At 35.1% G+C, this 14,700-nt stretch overlaps 1 protein-coding gene across 3 annotated transcripts in view; it reads left to right on the top strand.

The window, feature by feature from the left end:
• Positions 1–14,700, top strand: part of COG6 (component of oligomeric golgi complex 6) — a 132,132-nt gene that overhangs the window by 74,334 nt on the left and 43,098 nt on the right. For 2 of the 3 annotated variants that reach the window (XM_007960205.3, XM_007960204.3), the window contains exon 18: positions 1,639–1,718. In XM_007960205.3, the coding sequence (XP_007958396.3) occupies positions 1,639–1,718 (80 nt within the window). Of the gene's footprint in view, positions 1–1,638; positions 1,719–10,323; positions 10,404–14,700 lie in introns of all 3 variants that reach the window. The other variant, XM_037986773.2, reaches the window with a different exon arrangement.

Here is a 14,700-nt window from a genome sequence, read left to right on the forward strand (position 1 = left end):
GTGCCTAAGGTACCTAATTGGTGTCTTTGCATCTATTATTGCAGTCTTCCATTCTGTTCTTCCTGTGACCAGAGTTAGCTTCTTAAAACTTCAGTCAGGATGAGTTTGTGTCCTTTGTAGGGACATGGATGCAGCTGGAAACCATCATTCTTAGCAAACTATCACAAGAACAGAAAACCAAACACCGCATGTTCTCACTCGTAGGTGGGAACTGAACAATGAAATCACTTGGACTCAGGAAGGGGAACATCACACACCGGGGCCTATCATGGGGAGGGGGGAGGGGGGAGGGATTGCATTGGGAGTTATACCTGATGTAAATGACGAGTTGATGGGTGCAGCACACCAACATGGCACAAGTATACATATGTAGCAAACCTGCACGTTGTGCACATGTACCCTACAACTTGAAGTTTAATAATAATAAATAAATTAAAAAAATAATAATAAAAAAATAAAATAAAATAAAAAAAAAAAAAAAAAAAAAAACTTCAGTCAGACTTCTCCCTTACTTAACTTAAATGGTTTACTAATGCTTTTAAAATTATTAAAATCCTCAAATAAGCATACCAGTCCTACATGATCTCTACTTACCTAGCTGTTTTCCTTCCCACCTCAAGCCTTCATGCTGTCTCCTCTCCCTGAACCTCCCCACCCATCCATCCACTTACTTAATGTATATTAAGCTTTCAGGTTTCACTTCAAATGTCCTTTCCTGAGAGATGCTTTTGCCAAATCCACAGACTAGGTCCTTAATTTATTCTTTATAGTACCTTGTTTTGTTCCTTAATAGCATTTAACAAAGTTTGTAATTTTATATTTATTTATATTACTGCCTGTTTAACACCTCTCTTGCTAGGTCATAAGCTCTATGAAGCTAGGGACTGTCCTTTTTTTTGCTCATTTTTATACTTCCGTTACTTAATATACTATCTTTTCAATGGTAGGTATTAGTTGAACTAATGAATGGATTAATGAACAAATGAATAAATATAGTAAAATCAAGAAATAGGTAGACCTGAAACCTGATGACTTTACTTTTTGTTAACATTATTACTTAAAAGCTTTATGAGGAAGACTAAAATGAATGGTTTGGATTCAGGATTTTAAAAGTAAATATTGCTAATATTGACTATATTACAGATTTGACAGTTTTAGGTAGAATGTTTACGAAATACTACACAGTTTGAACACAACAATCTAGTTATTTGGAGTATGGAATTTTTCTCAAGTATTTAATTCTTAAAAGATATGTTTGGCTGGGTGCGGTGGCTCAGACCTGTAATCCCAGCACTTTGGGAGGCCGAGGCGGGCGGATCACGAGGTCAAGAGATCGAGACCATCCTGGCTAACACAGTGAAACCCTGTCTCTACTAAAAATACAAAAAAATTAGCCGGGCGCGGTGGCGGGCGCCTGTAGTCCCAGCTACTCAGGAGGCTGAGGCAGGAGAATGGCCTGAACCCGGGAGGCGGAGCTTGCAGTGAGCCGAGATTGTGCCATTGCACTCCAGCCTGGGCGACAAGGTGAGACTCTGCCTCAAAAAAAAAAAAACAAGAAAAAAAAAGATATGTTTATATTTGAGATGTTTGTTAGCACATATATGTAATTTATATTTTGTATTTCTCTATTTCATTTAGGTTCAATTTGATCGTTATCTGTCAGCCCCAGACAACCTATTAATACCACAGCTGAACTTTCTTCTAAGTGCGACAGTGAAGTAAGTATTTTTGGTCCCAAGTAGTTGGTAAAGATTCACATATTTTTAAATATCAAGTACGTTTTTTGGAAAAAAAATTATTTTCAAGAATAGGCGATTTACCATTGAAAATCTGTAGTTCTCAACCTTTCTTCTGCCTCAACACACCAAAGGATGTGATCTGAACATGTCTGTACTTATTCCATGTCTATATGTCACTCCAAAATCTCTAATTAGTAAATGATTTTTAAAATTACTTTGAATATAATTGAAGCTATGTAGCTGTAATACCAAATACCTTTATGTTAACAAACATGTTAGAATAATGTTGAATATGTTATAGAAAATCAATAATATATTCATTATGCAATGCAGATGAACTGATTTATAGACTATTTTGAATCTAAGGTAGTTTTCTGTAGATATAAAATTACTCAGTATCATTTATCAGGAATGTATTCAGGACACAATCATACATGAAAATATTAGAATATAACAATTAGAAGAAACAGATTATATGATCTTTCTTGATTTTAAGAAAAATATTGGCAAAATTGTCTAGGTAAAAAATTAGGCAACATTGTCTACACGTTTTTTTTCTTTCTATTCAAACAGCAGTGCAGTAAGTGTTTTCTACGTAACAGGCACTAGGAGTTAAGGTTTAAAAGACATTTGCACTGTTTTCATGGAGCTTATAACCTAATAGGTCAGTTAAACATGTGAACAAATATTTACATTAAAATGTACAGTAAGGAAAGAACTAATTGAAGAAAACATTTCAGACATCTAAAAGAATGTAATGTTATAGAGGTGATATACTTATTTTCTGTTCTTGAGCATAGAACTACAGCAAAAAATAGAGCAAGGAAGCAGCTTTTTAACTCACCATGCAGAATTTGGTATCAGTTAAAATTGGCTGAAAAAATGGACCATTTTTTTTTTTCCTCAGACACAGAGTTAGGAAAGTTCCATTTTAGGTGAGTGGCTAGAGTAAATGAATTTAGTGTTTTTTTGTGACCTTTATATTGTATTATCCTAAAAGATATTATACTATTTACATAACCAGAATTCTGAAGACTTAAGAGATTACCAAAGAAACTGTTATGCTGTGACTCAGGTTGTTTGTATGTGCTTCCTTTTTTTTCTTTCTTTTTTTTTTTTTTTTGAGATGGAGTCTTGCTCTGTTGCCCAGGCTAGAGTGCAGTGATCTTGGCTCAGTGCCATCTCTGCCTCCCAGGTTCAAGCGATTCTCCTGCCTCGGCCTCCCAAGTAACTGGGATTACAGGCACCCACCACCGCACCCAGCTAATTTTTGTATTTTTAGTAGAGATGGAGTTTCCCCATATTGGCCAGGCTGGTTTCGAACTCCTGACCTCGTGATCCACCCACCTCGGCCTCCCAAAGTTCTGGGATTACAGGCATGAGCTACCTCACCCTGCCAATGTGCTTCTTAAATTATTAAATTTTTAACTAAATACCTGTAATGCTTTTTAACTTAACCATGTCTCAGTACATAATATTTGAATGTTGTTAGCAGTGTCACTACATGTGAAGTATATTGTTTTTCTTTTCATAATATAATGATTGAAAAGAGATTTTAATGTACTTTAAAAGATGACATGTAGCCCAGATGCTGTGAAGCAGGAGTCCCCAACCCCTGGGCCAGGGACCCCGCCTGTTAGGAGCACAAACCCTACTGTGAACTGTGCCTGGAGGGATCTAGGTTGTGTGCTCCTTATGAGATGGAACAGTTTCATCCCAAAACCATCCCCCAGCTTCTCGTCCACGGAAAAACTGTCTTCCACAAAACCAGTCCCTGCTGCCAAAAACGTTGGGAACTGCTGCTATAAAGGAAACAGATGGACAGATTTGGCTCTGTAACATTTTAAGGTTTTTACAGGAAAAGATAATATAAGCTAAGTTAAAATATAAACAATAATATGGAAAAATATTTGCAAAATATGTAACAGATAAATTATCCTTAATATATTATCCTTAATATGTAGTAAGATCCTATAAATTAATACCGATTGTAGAAAAACAGGCCCCGAATACTTGGACAACTCACAGAAGTAATGGAAATGGCAAGTAAATATCTGAGGAAATGGTAATTACCAAAAAATGCAAACTGAAACAATGAGAACTTTTAATCTATCAGACTGCTGACAATAAAACATTTATTACATACTAATGGAACAAGTCTGAGAAAATGGGCATTTTCACACTTTTTTAATGACAGTATAAATTAGTACAATCTTTTCAAAGGGCAGTTTGGCAACATTCCACAAACTTTCGAAATTATACATTCTTAGGCTCTTCTAAAATTTTATTTTTCTTTCTTAGTCTTGGTAAGAGTTTAAAAAACACTGTTGAACCAGCGATGGGATTGAGTATTGTATACGGATCTATTTGAGTTCTTTGCCTCAGAAACTTGTCAAATTTCCTAAGCTTAAATCATTTTTGAAATTAATTAAATGTTTGTCTTCCATTATTGAGAATATTTTAGTTTCTCATTACTTTTATTGTCCTATTGTCTAACAGTTACAATGTAAACTTTGTTATTTTGTTATCAGACAAATGAAAAAGTTTTGGTACTTTTTTTTAAATGTGAATTTTTAATTCAGTTTTTAAAATTATTTTATGATATATGCCTAACATCCTATTATGAATTCTTGCTATTTATAATGACATTTAAAATTGAGATATGCATATTATTTATATAAGTATTAATACTACAAATAAGAATTTGAAATTTCTTAGTTTTTACCTTTGTTTTCATTCAGAAATATTTTTAAATGTTATTTGCAAAGTATTCGAAAATTAAATGTGATCTGCAACATAATTTTCAATATTTGTTTAGACGAACAGAAATTATAGTATAAATTTAGCTACTTATTTTCAAAATCAGGATTGCTTTGAAAATATAGGGCATTTTACACATTTAAGATTTAACATCAGGCCGGACGCAGTGGTTCTCTGCACTCCAGCCTGGGTGACAGAGCAAGACTCCATCTCAGGAAAAAAAAAAAAGATTTAACATTAAAGGAGATTTTTGTTTTTTATTTTTTTTTGAGACGGAGTCTGGCACTGTCACGCAGGTCGGAGTGCAGTGGCACAATCTCAACTCACTGCAGCCTCCATCGCCCGGGTTCAAGTGATTCTCCTGCCTTAGCCTCCCAGGTAGCTGGGACTACAGGTGCACGCCACCACACCTGGCAGATTTTTGTATTTTTAGTGGAGATGGGTCCTCTCCATGTTGGCCAGGCTGGTCTCAAACTCCTGACCTCAAATTATCTGCCCGCCTTGACCTCCTAAAGTGCTGGAGTTACAGGCTTGATACCACTCCCGGCCTAAAGCAGATTTTTAAATTGCACATATACTATCTGTTTTTGTTTTTTTCATATTCTCTTCCCCTGAACTTTGTTTATCTTCATAGTTGCAATATCCTCGGGACACCTGTAACTCATGTCTCCCTTTTTCTTGTCTTGTCTTCGTTTGATTGACTTTCAAAGAGATTTTGATTGAGCACCTCAGCCTTTGAATAAGGTATTGAATACATTTAAATAGCTAGGAAACAAGGTGGTATAGGAAATAAGGAAAGGATTAGAGAAAGACAATGGTTTTAAAGAAGTCTTCCCTTTAGAGTGAATTTGAAGCTTGTTGTTCTATTTTCAATACAAAATCTCCAAATATTCACCTTATAGCAGTACAAAAATAGAGTTTGGACTATAGAAACCACAATTGTGCATATATAAAATGTTCTCAATAAATCTTTGCTATTGAGTCACAGTTACTTCCATAATAACTTAAGAAATAAAGAGAATGCAGATGCTTCCTAAAGTGAGCATATGGGAAAGTGGATAAGATTTGATAACGCTTTTATTCAAGGTTTTTCCTCCATTATAGAAATAATATGTTAGAAATAAAGCGTGTACCTATAATGGAGCAATTTTTTTGAGAGAAATTGAATTTTTTTTCTTTTAACTACCTTCTTTTATTCACCTGTACTATCAGGAATATCCATATAGACAAAAATAAAGCAAGTCTGGGGTAAAATTAAAAAAAAAAAAAAAAACTACCAGGAAAAGAACTACTGGACAGCTGTGACCTGAATGCTTTAGAGACCTCAGAAAGTCCAAACCTTAAAAGCAGAGTTAATCTCCAAAGGCTGGAGAACCTGCAATTCTTATGTCAAGGGAAGGAAAAGAAAGAGTACCTTAGCTGCAGGAGAGAAAAAGAGCAGTTTGCTGTTCCTCTACCTTTTTGTTCCATTCAGGCCTTCAGCTGACTGAATGGAGCCCACCCCATTGATGGGGAATGTTCTTCACTCAGTCTCCCAACTTACATGCCAATCTCTTGGGGAAACACCCTCACAGACACACCCAGAAATTATGCTTTATCAACTAACTAGGTATCCCTTATCCGGTCAAGTTAACCCTTAATATTAACCATCAGAGCAACTTTATATTCATACTAATTAAGCTTAAAATCAAGCCTCTAAATGATCAACTTGATCTGTAATTAAATTAACTGCCGTCCAGAACAAAACATAACATACTTAAAGATGACAGTTACAGACAATCAACATCTATAATGCTAAGCATGCAGTCTATAATGCTAACATCTATAATGCTAAGCATGCAATAAAATACTATTGCAGTGAGAAAGCAGGAAAATATGAGCCAAACCTGGAAAAAAAAAAAATCAGTCAATAGAAACATACTTTCAAATGGTAAAGTTTACAGAATTAGCAGATAAGGTGTTTTTAAAAAGCTGTTAAAAATATGTTCAAGAATTTAAAGGAAAACATGACCCTGAGAGAACAAATAGGGGATTTTACAAAATTAGAATTTTAGAACTCAGAGATGCAGTATATAAAATGAAAAATTCACTGGATTGTCTTATAGGCCCGTTGAACACTCCAGAGAGAAAGATCAGTTAACTTGAAGAGAGGACAATAGAAACTGAAGCACAGATAGAAAAAAATTAAAAGGCTGGAAAGTAGATGGAGTCTTAGAGAATTGTGAGATAATACTAAGCAGTCTAACGTGTATAATTAGATATTATAGTGTAATTGAAGCAGAAAAATTTGAATAAAAGGGGAATTTTTTCTTAATGTTATGGCAAATAGGAACCCTTAGACCCAAGAAATTAAATACCAGATCATACCATAATCAAATTATTGAAAACCAGTGATAAAGAGATAAATTTTTAAAGACATTTGCAGGGAACAATGGCATTACTACTGACTTCTCGTTAGAAACAGCACAGACCAGAACACAGTAGAATATCATCACCTTTAAAAAGCTAAGTATAAAAACAATGTCAACTTTAAGTGATCGATCGAAAAAAAAGTATCTTTCAAACTGAAAGTGAAATAAATGTTTTGAAATAAATGAAAATAGAGAAGATTTATCCCCAGCTTAATGCACTGTAAGAAATGGGTACAAAAAGGAAGAATTCTTTTTTTTTTTTCTTTTTTTTTGAGACGGAGTCTTGCTGTGTCACCCAGGCTGGAGTAGAGAGGTGCGATCTTGGCTAACTGCAACCTCTGCGTCCTGGGTTCAAGCAACTCTCCTGCCTCAGCCTCCTGAGTAGGTAGGAATATGGGCGCCTGCCAACGCGCCTGGCTAATTTTTGTATTTTTAGTAGAGACGGGGTTTCACCATGTTGGCCAAGCTGATCTCAAATTCCTGACCTCGTGATCCACCCACCTCGGCCTCCCAAAGTGCTGGGATTACAGGTGTGAGCCACTGTGCCTGGCCAAAAAGGAAGAATTCTTTAAGATCATTTTCTTTTTCTATTCTTTTCCCTATTATTTTGAGAATTTTTACATCACTGTTCATCAGGGATATTGGCCTGTATTTTTGTTTTGCTTTTTCTTTTTTTCTTAATCTGTCTTTGGTTTTGATATCAGGGTAATACTGGTGGCCTCATAGAATGAACGTGGAAGTATTCCCTTCTCCTCTATTTCTTGGAATAGTTTGAGGCTATTTTCTAGATCTTGTATGTGTGCTTCATTTTTTTTTCCTTTTTCTTTTTTCTCCTCTTACTGTGTATTTTCAAATAGCCTGTCTTTAATCTCAGTAGTTCTTTCTTCTGTTTGATTAATTCTGCAACTAAGAGACTCTGATGCATTCTTTAGCAGGTCACTTGTGTTTTGAGTAGAATTGGCGCTAGTTCTTCCTTAAGTGTTTGGTAAAATTCAGAAGTGAAGCCATCAGTTCCTGGCTTTTTTTAGCTGGGAGACTTTTTATTATGGCTTTGATCTCATTACTTGTTATTGGTCTCTTCAGGTTTTGAATTTCTTCATGGTTCAGTCTTGGCAGGTTCCATGTGTCTAGGAATTTATTCATTTCTTCTAAGTTTATAGTTGCTCATAGTAGCCTGTAATGCATCTTTGAATTTCTGGGGTACTGGCTGTAATGTCTCCTTTTTCATCTCTGATTTTGTTTATTTGGATCTTCTGGTTCTTTTCTTAGTCAGGCTAAAGGTTTGTCAATTTTGTCTATCTTTTCAAAAAATCACCTTTTGTTTCATCACTCTTTTGTACTTTTCTTTGTTTCAATTTCATTTATTTATGCTCTGATCTTTATTTATTTTCTTCCACTAATTTTGGGTTTGGTTTCCTCTTGCTTTTCTAGTTCTTTAAAATGTATCATTAGGTTGTTTATTTGAAGCTTTTCTACTTTTTTATGTAGGCACTTACAGCTATAAACTTTCCTTTTACTACTGCTTTTACTGTATCCCTTCAGTTTTGGTATATTGTTTCCACTTTCAGTTGTTTCAATAAATTTTTTAATTTCCTTCTTAATTTCATTATTGGCCCACTGGTTATTCAGGAACATACTGTTAAATTTCCATGTGTTTGTATAGTTTCCAAAATTCTTCTTGTTATGATTTTTAGTTTTATTCCTTTGCGGTCGAAAAAGATACTTGATATAATTTCATTTTAAAAAATTTTTATGGACTTTTTTTGTGTCCTAACATATGGTCTGTGCTTGAGAATGATCTACATGCTGAAGAGAAAATGTTTATTCTGCAGCCATTGGATGAAATACTCTACAAATATTGATTAGGTGCATTTGCAATTGGTCCGTAGTGTAGATTAAGTCCAATATTTCTTTTTTAATTTTCTCTCTGGGAAATCTGTCCAGTGATGAAAGTAGAGGGTTAAAGCTTCCAGCTATTATTGTTTTGGGGCCTATCTCTCTCATTATCTCTAATAATGCTTTGTATATCTGGGTGCCCCAATGTTGGGTGCATGTATATTTACAATTGTTATACCCTCTTACTGAATTTACTCCTTTATCATTATATACTGAACTTGTTTGTCTCTTTTTATGTTTGCCTTCAAATCTTATTTTTTCTGATATAAATAAGTATAGCTACTCCTATTTTGTTGTTTGTTTCCACTGGCATGGAGTATCTTTTTCTTTCTTTTTTTCAGTCTATGTCTGCTTTATAGATGAAGTATTTTTTTTGTAGGCAACAGATCTTTGGGTCTTGTTTTTTTTTAATCCATTCAACCACTCTGTGACTTTTGATTGGAGACCATAGTCCATTTACATTATGTTATTACTGCTAAGGACTTACTCTGCCATTTTAAAATTTGCTTTCTTGTTCTTCTGTGGTTTTCATTTCTTTCTTTCCTTCCTTCCTATCTCTCTTTTAGTGAAGTTGATTTTCTCTGGTGGTATATTTTAATGTCTTGCTTTTTATGTTTTGTATATCTGTTGTATGTTTTTTGACTTGAGGTTACCATGAAGCTTCCAAGCTTCTTATACTCTTTTTTTTTTTTTTTTTTTTTTTTTTTTTTTGAGACGGAGTCTCGCTCTGTCGCCCAGGCTGGAGTGCAGTGGCCGGATCTTGGCTCACTGCAAGCTCCGCCTCCCGGGTTCCCGCCATTCTCCTGCCTCAGCCTCCGGAGTAGCTGGGACTACAGGTGCCCGCCACCTCGCCCGGCTAGTTTTTTGTATTTTTTAGTAGAGACGGGGTTTCACCGTGTTAGCCAGGATGGTCTCGATCTCCTGACCTGGTGATCCACCCGTCTCGGCCTCCCAAAGTGCTGGGATTACAGGCTTGAGCCACCGCGCCCCGCCCTACTCCATTATTTTAAACTGACAACAACTTAACATGGATTGTTTAAATAAACAAGCAAAGAGAAAACTAATAAAAAACTCTTTACCCTTCCACTTCATTGCCCTGCTTTCTAATATTTGTTGTTTCTGCTTATATCTTATTATACTGTCTGTCACTTGAAATGTTATTGTAGTTATTTTTGATAGGTTCATCTTTTTACTCTTTCTACTCAAGATATGAGTAGTTTACACACCACAGTTACAGTTTACAATATTTTTCTGTGTTTTTCTATGTACCTAGTAATACCAGTGTGTTTAGTTCCTTCAGATGATTTCTTATTGCTCATTAATATCCTTTTCTTTCACACTGAAGAACTCTCTTTAGCATTTCTTGTAGGACAGATGTGGTGTTGATGAAGTCCTTTTTTTTGTTTTTGTTTTTTTGTTTTTTTGGTCTGGGAAAGCCTTTATTTGTCCTTCATGTTTATAAGATCTTTTCACTGGATATAGTATTCTAGGATAAAAGTTTTTTTTTTTTCCTTCAGCACTTTATGTCATGCCACTCTCTCCTGGCCTGTAAGGTTTCCGCTGAAAAGTCTGCTGCCAGAAGTATTGGAGCTCCTTTGTAAGTTGTTTCTTTTCTCTTGCTGCTTTTACATTCCTTTCTTTTTCTTTGGCCTTTGGGAGTTTGATTATTAAAGGTCTTGAGATAGCCTTATTTGGATTACATCTGCTTGGTGGTCTGTAACCTTCTTGTACTTGAATATTGGTATCTTTCTCTAGGTTTGGGAAGTTCTCTATTATCCCTTCGAATAAACTTTCTACTCTAATCTCTCTCTGCCTCCTCATGTAAGGCCAGCAACTCTTGGATTTGCTCCCTTGAGGCTATTTTCTAGATCTTGTATGTGTGCTTCATTTTTTTTTATTCCTTTTTCTTTTGTCTCCTCTTACTGTGTATTTTCAAATATCTTGTCTTTAATCTCAGTAGTTCTTTCTTCCGTTTGATTAATTCTGCAACTAAGAGACTCTGATGCATTCTTTAGCATGTCACTTGTGTTTTTCAGCTTTGGACTTTCTGTTTGATTCTTTTTGATTATTTCAGGCTCTTTGTTAAAGTTATCTGATAAGGTTCTGAATTTCGGCTGGGCACAGTGACTCATGCCTATAATCTCAGCACTTTGGGAGGCCAAGGCAGGTGGATCACGTGAGGTCAGGAGTTCAAGACCAGACTAACCAACATGGAGAAACCCATCTCCACTAAAAATACAAAATTAGCCAGGCATGGTGGTGCCTGCCTGTAATCCCAGCTACTCGGGAGGCTGAGGCAGGAGAATAGCTTGAACCCGGGAGGCGGAGGTTGTAGTGAGCTGAGATTGTGCCACTGCACTCCAGCCTGGGCTACAGAGCGAGACTCCGTCTCAAAAAAAAAAAAAAAAAAAAAAAAATATTTAAAATACTACACACAAACTATAGAAAATACACATTGTTTTTAGGTACGGATGAAACATTCATGAAATTAATGTAAGAATGAGCAAAAAAGGAAATAATAAATCCTAAGTAGATGAACGTAAGAACTCAAACTAGATATTTCTAGTTCTAGAAAGTTCATAGCAAGAACTAGAAAAGTCATAGCAAGTTTTTCTTTATAAATTGCAAGCAATATCAGTTTTTACAATGAATGTGGATAACTTAAGTTACCCTATTTTAACATACAAGCGTGTCAGTTGAGATTTAAAAAAAACAAAAAACAAAAAAAACACCCAGTTTACCTATATGCCCTTTACAAGAGACCATTTACAACAAAGCGGCATACAAAGAAAGAAGGAGTTGCAATATTAACAGGCGAAATTGAATTCAGGGTGTAAGTCACTAAAAGGTCAAAGGGGAATGTTTTATAGTGATAAAAATCATGCTTAAGTAGGTCTTAGATAAAAAGCCTGCAAGATATAAAAAATCATTTAAAAAAATCAAACATGCCATTGCATCAAGAGAGGAAACACCATAGCCAAAGGATACAAAGAAAAATCTGACTTGAATTAACTACATAAACCAGTAAGAGAAGAGTACCATTACACTACGTTGGAATATTGAAAATCTACAGCAAACATAATAGTTAATGATGAAACATGAGAAACCTTTTCATTGAAGTTCAAAACAAGATATGCATACTTACTGTCACATCTATTTACTTTGGAGCTTCTAGCCATTGTAATGAATTGAGTCATAAATATTGAAAAGAATTAATAAAACGTGTTAATTTTAAATGTCTGTACCAAAAACAAAAAAGGCAAACAATTAATAAACTAATAGAACTAAAATAGAGTTGTTACTTGACAAGATTCAAAATTAACATACAAAAATTAGTACCTTTTCTGTATAACAGCAATATCTAATTATAACAGTGAAAAGTAAAAGACTTTATTATAAAAGTCACAGGATTGTTTCCTAGGAATAAATTTGATAATATATATGAAAAATTACATAATGAAACTTATAAAAATTTATTGAAAATTCTAAAAGGTCTGACTAAATAGGCATACTCTGTTCATAGACTGGAAAATTAACTAGTGTAACAGGTTAATCTGTAAATAATTCCAACATTAATCAAACTTCTCATGGAATTATTTCATTAAATATTTATCTAAGAAAAAGTATATGAGAGAGGACTCATACTTTTGAACATCTCCACAATTAGCACTCCAGCCCAAGGTGGCATCATCTGTGCCTGGTTTATCACATTAACCTCTGAACTCTTCCATTTTTACACTTGCCCTCTCCACCACCATCCACCCAAGCCCTACAGCCTAAACTGAACACTGAGAGTGATCCTTTAATAATAGATTGCTTAGTTCAATTCTTTCGATGAATTTAAAAGAGGATATTGTTTAGAAAGATTAAGTAATTGAATCAAGGTCAAAAAATTAGTAAGAAGTAGAGCCATGATTTAAATCCAGTATTTCTGATTCTAGACCCTATTCTCTTCAACACTAGACTATACTGTATTTTATTAGCTCTTTCTGTGTTGAGATTATTTTATTATTTTTGAAAGATGCTCACAGATGTCTGGCATATGTGATGATAGATGACATGTGAAATACGTAGCTTGGCCTCATGAAAAATATACTTAAATTTCACTTGTAGACAGATAGCTAACCTGGGATGAAAAATTGTCTTGACCCATTGTGACATTTCTTATGTTTATATGGTGATAAAGAAAAATCAGAATTTTAACTAATCTGTTATTCATAAGTATATTATCATCTTTTCTACTTGGGCTTTTAGGCTTAACGCCTTTTTTTCTCCTGTGGCACATTTGATTGCACTCTTAACTGTGGTGCTAAAATAAAACTTAACTTTAGTGATCACAGAACCTGATGTTGAAATAATCTATTTTTGGAAATGCTGGGTTTATGGTAATGAGAAAGTTGTATCATGTTGTTATGGCAACCAAAATCCTAAAGTACAGATTAATGACAAGCTCACTGATTTTTGGAAGTAAGCAGTTCATTTCTTATCTCAGTTCAGTTTTAAATAATTATTTAAAATACAGTAAATTTCCTTGAACATATTTTAAAATGAGAATAATATCTCCATTTAGTTGTAGATCAGTCTTTATCATGATTTTAAAATTTATAATACCAGATTTTTATGACACTGTGACGTTTGTAACTGGACAAATTGAATTTCCCAATGTATAGTATTCTGATACATTAGTAGCTGAAAAAACGTTGCCTTCTTTAAAACTATATAACAAGCTGATCTCTCAATATGTTTTTTTCCTAACAGTAAATTAACTGCCTGATTATTATATTTGCTATATGATATGCTGGTATAGCAGCTACTTTCTAAGTGTAAGAGATGTTAAGAAAGACCTTTCAAAACTTGGAATTAGGCAAATAAGGTCTGAGAGAACAGCATGTCATTGCAGGGTCATAATGAAGCATTGTTTTTAACAGGCTCATCAATAATTATTTATTTAGGGAATGGGCCTTTGTTTGATTCTCTGTTTACTATTGATTAAAGGTTCCAAACTCTGTGGACATGTTAATTCATAGATTCTGTGTGGTAGAAGAAATAGTCCCAAAGCTATGGTTTTTCTTGCTCTGTAGCACATTTGTACCTAACCTGTTTTGTTCTAACTGTCCTTTCCAAATACCTGTAAATAACCAGTTTCTCAAAATGTGCTTTGAACCAGCTTTATCTTCTTAGTAGTTTCCTCATCAATGAGTTATTAAATTTTTGACCCATCATTAATTTGTATGAGAATCATCTTTTTAATTTTTTAAAAGTTATACTTGGACTGAGAAGATCATTAAACCATCCAAAGGCCCATAGGATACCACTTAATAAATTAATACCTCTTAGGATTTCGTGGTAGCAAAGAGACAGGAAAGTTAATGGTCTACCTGTTTAGATGATCATAGCTTATATTCAAATAAAAAGTTATGCCATTCCAAGATGGCTGAATAGAAACAGCTCCAGTCTGCAGCTCCCAACATGATCAACGCAGAAAACAGGTGATTTCTGCATTTCCAACCAAGGTACCTGGTTCCTCTCATTGGGACTGGTTGGACAGTGGGTGCAGCCCATGGAAGGTGAGCAGAAGCAGGGTGGGGCATTGCCTCCCCCAGGAAGCTCAAGGGATCGGGGGATTTCCCTTTCCTAGCCAAGGGAAGGCTGACAGATGGCAGCTGGATAAATGGGACAGTTCCGCCCAAATAATGTGCTTTTCCAATGGTCTCAGCAAACAGCACACCAGGAGATTATCTTCCTCACCTGGCTAGGCAGATCCCAAGCCCATGGAGCCTTGCTTACTGCTAGTGCAGTAGTCTGAGATCGACCTGCCAGGCAGCAGCCTGGCAGGGGGAAGGTTGTCTGCCATTGCTGAGCCTTGAGTAGGTAAACAAAGTGACCCGGGTAGC

The sequence above is a fragment of the Chlorocebus sabaeus genome, chromosome 3, assembly GCF_047675955.1.
Source record: "Chlorocebus sabaeus isolate Y175 chromosome 3, mChlSab1.0.hap1, whole genome shotgun sequence".
Classification (NCBI taxonomy): Eukaryota; Metazoa; Chordata; class Mammalia; order Primates; family Cercopithecidae; genus Chlorocebus; species Chlorocebus sabaeus.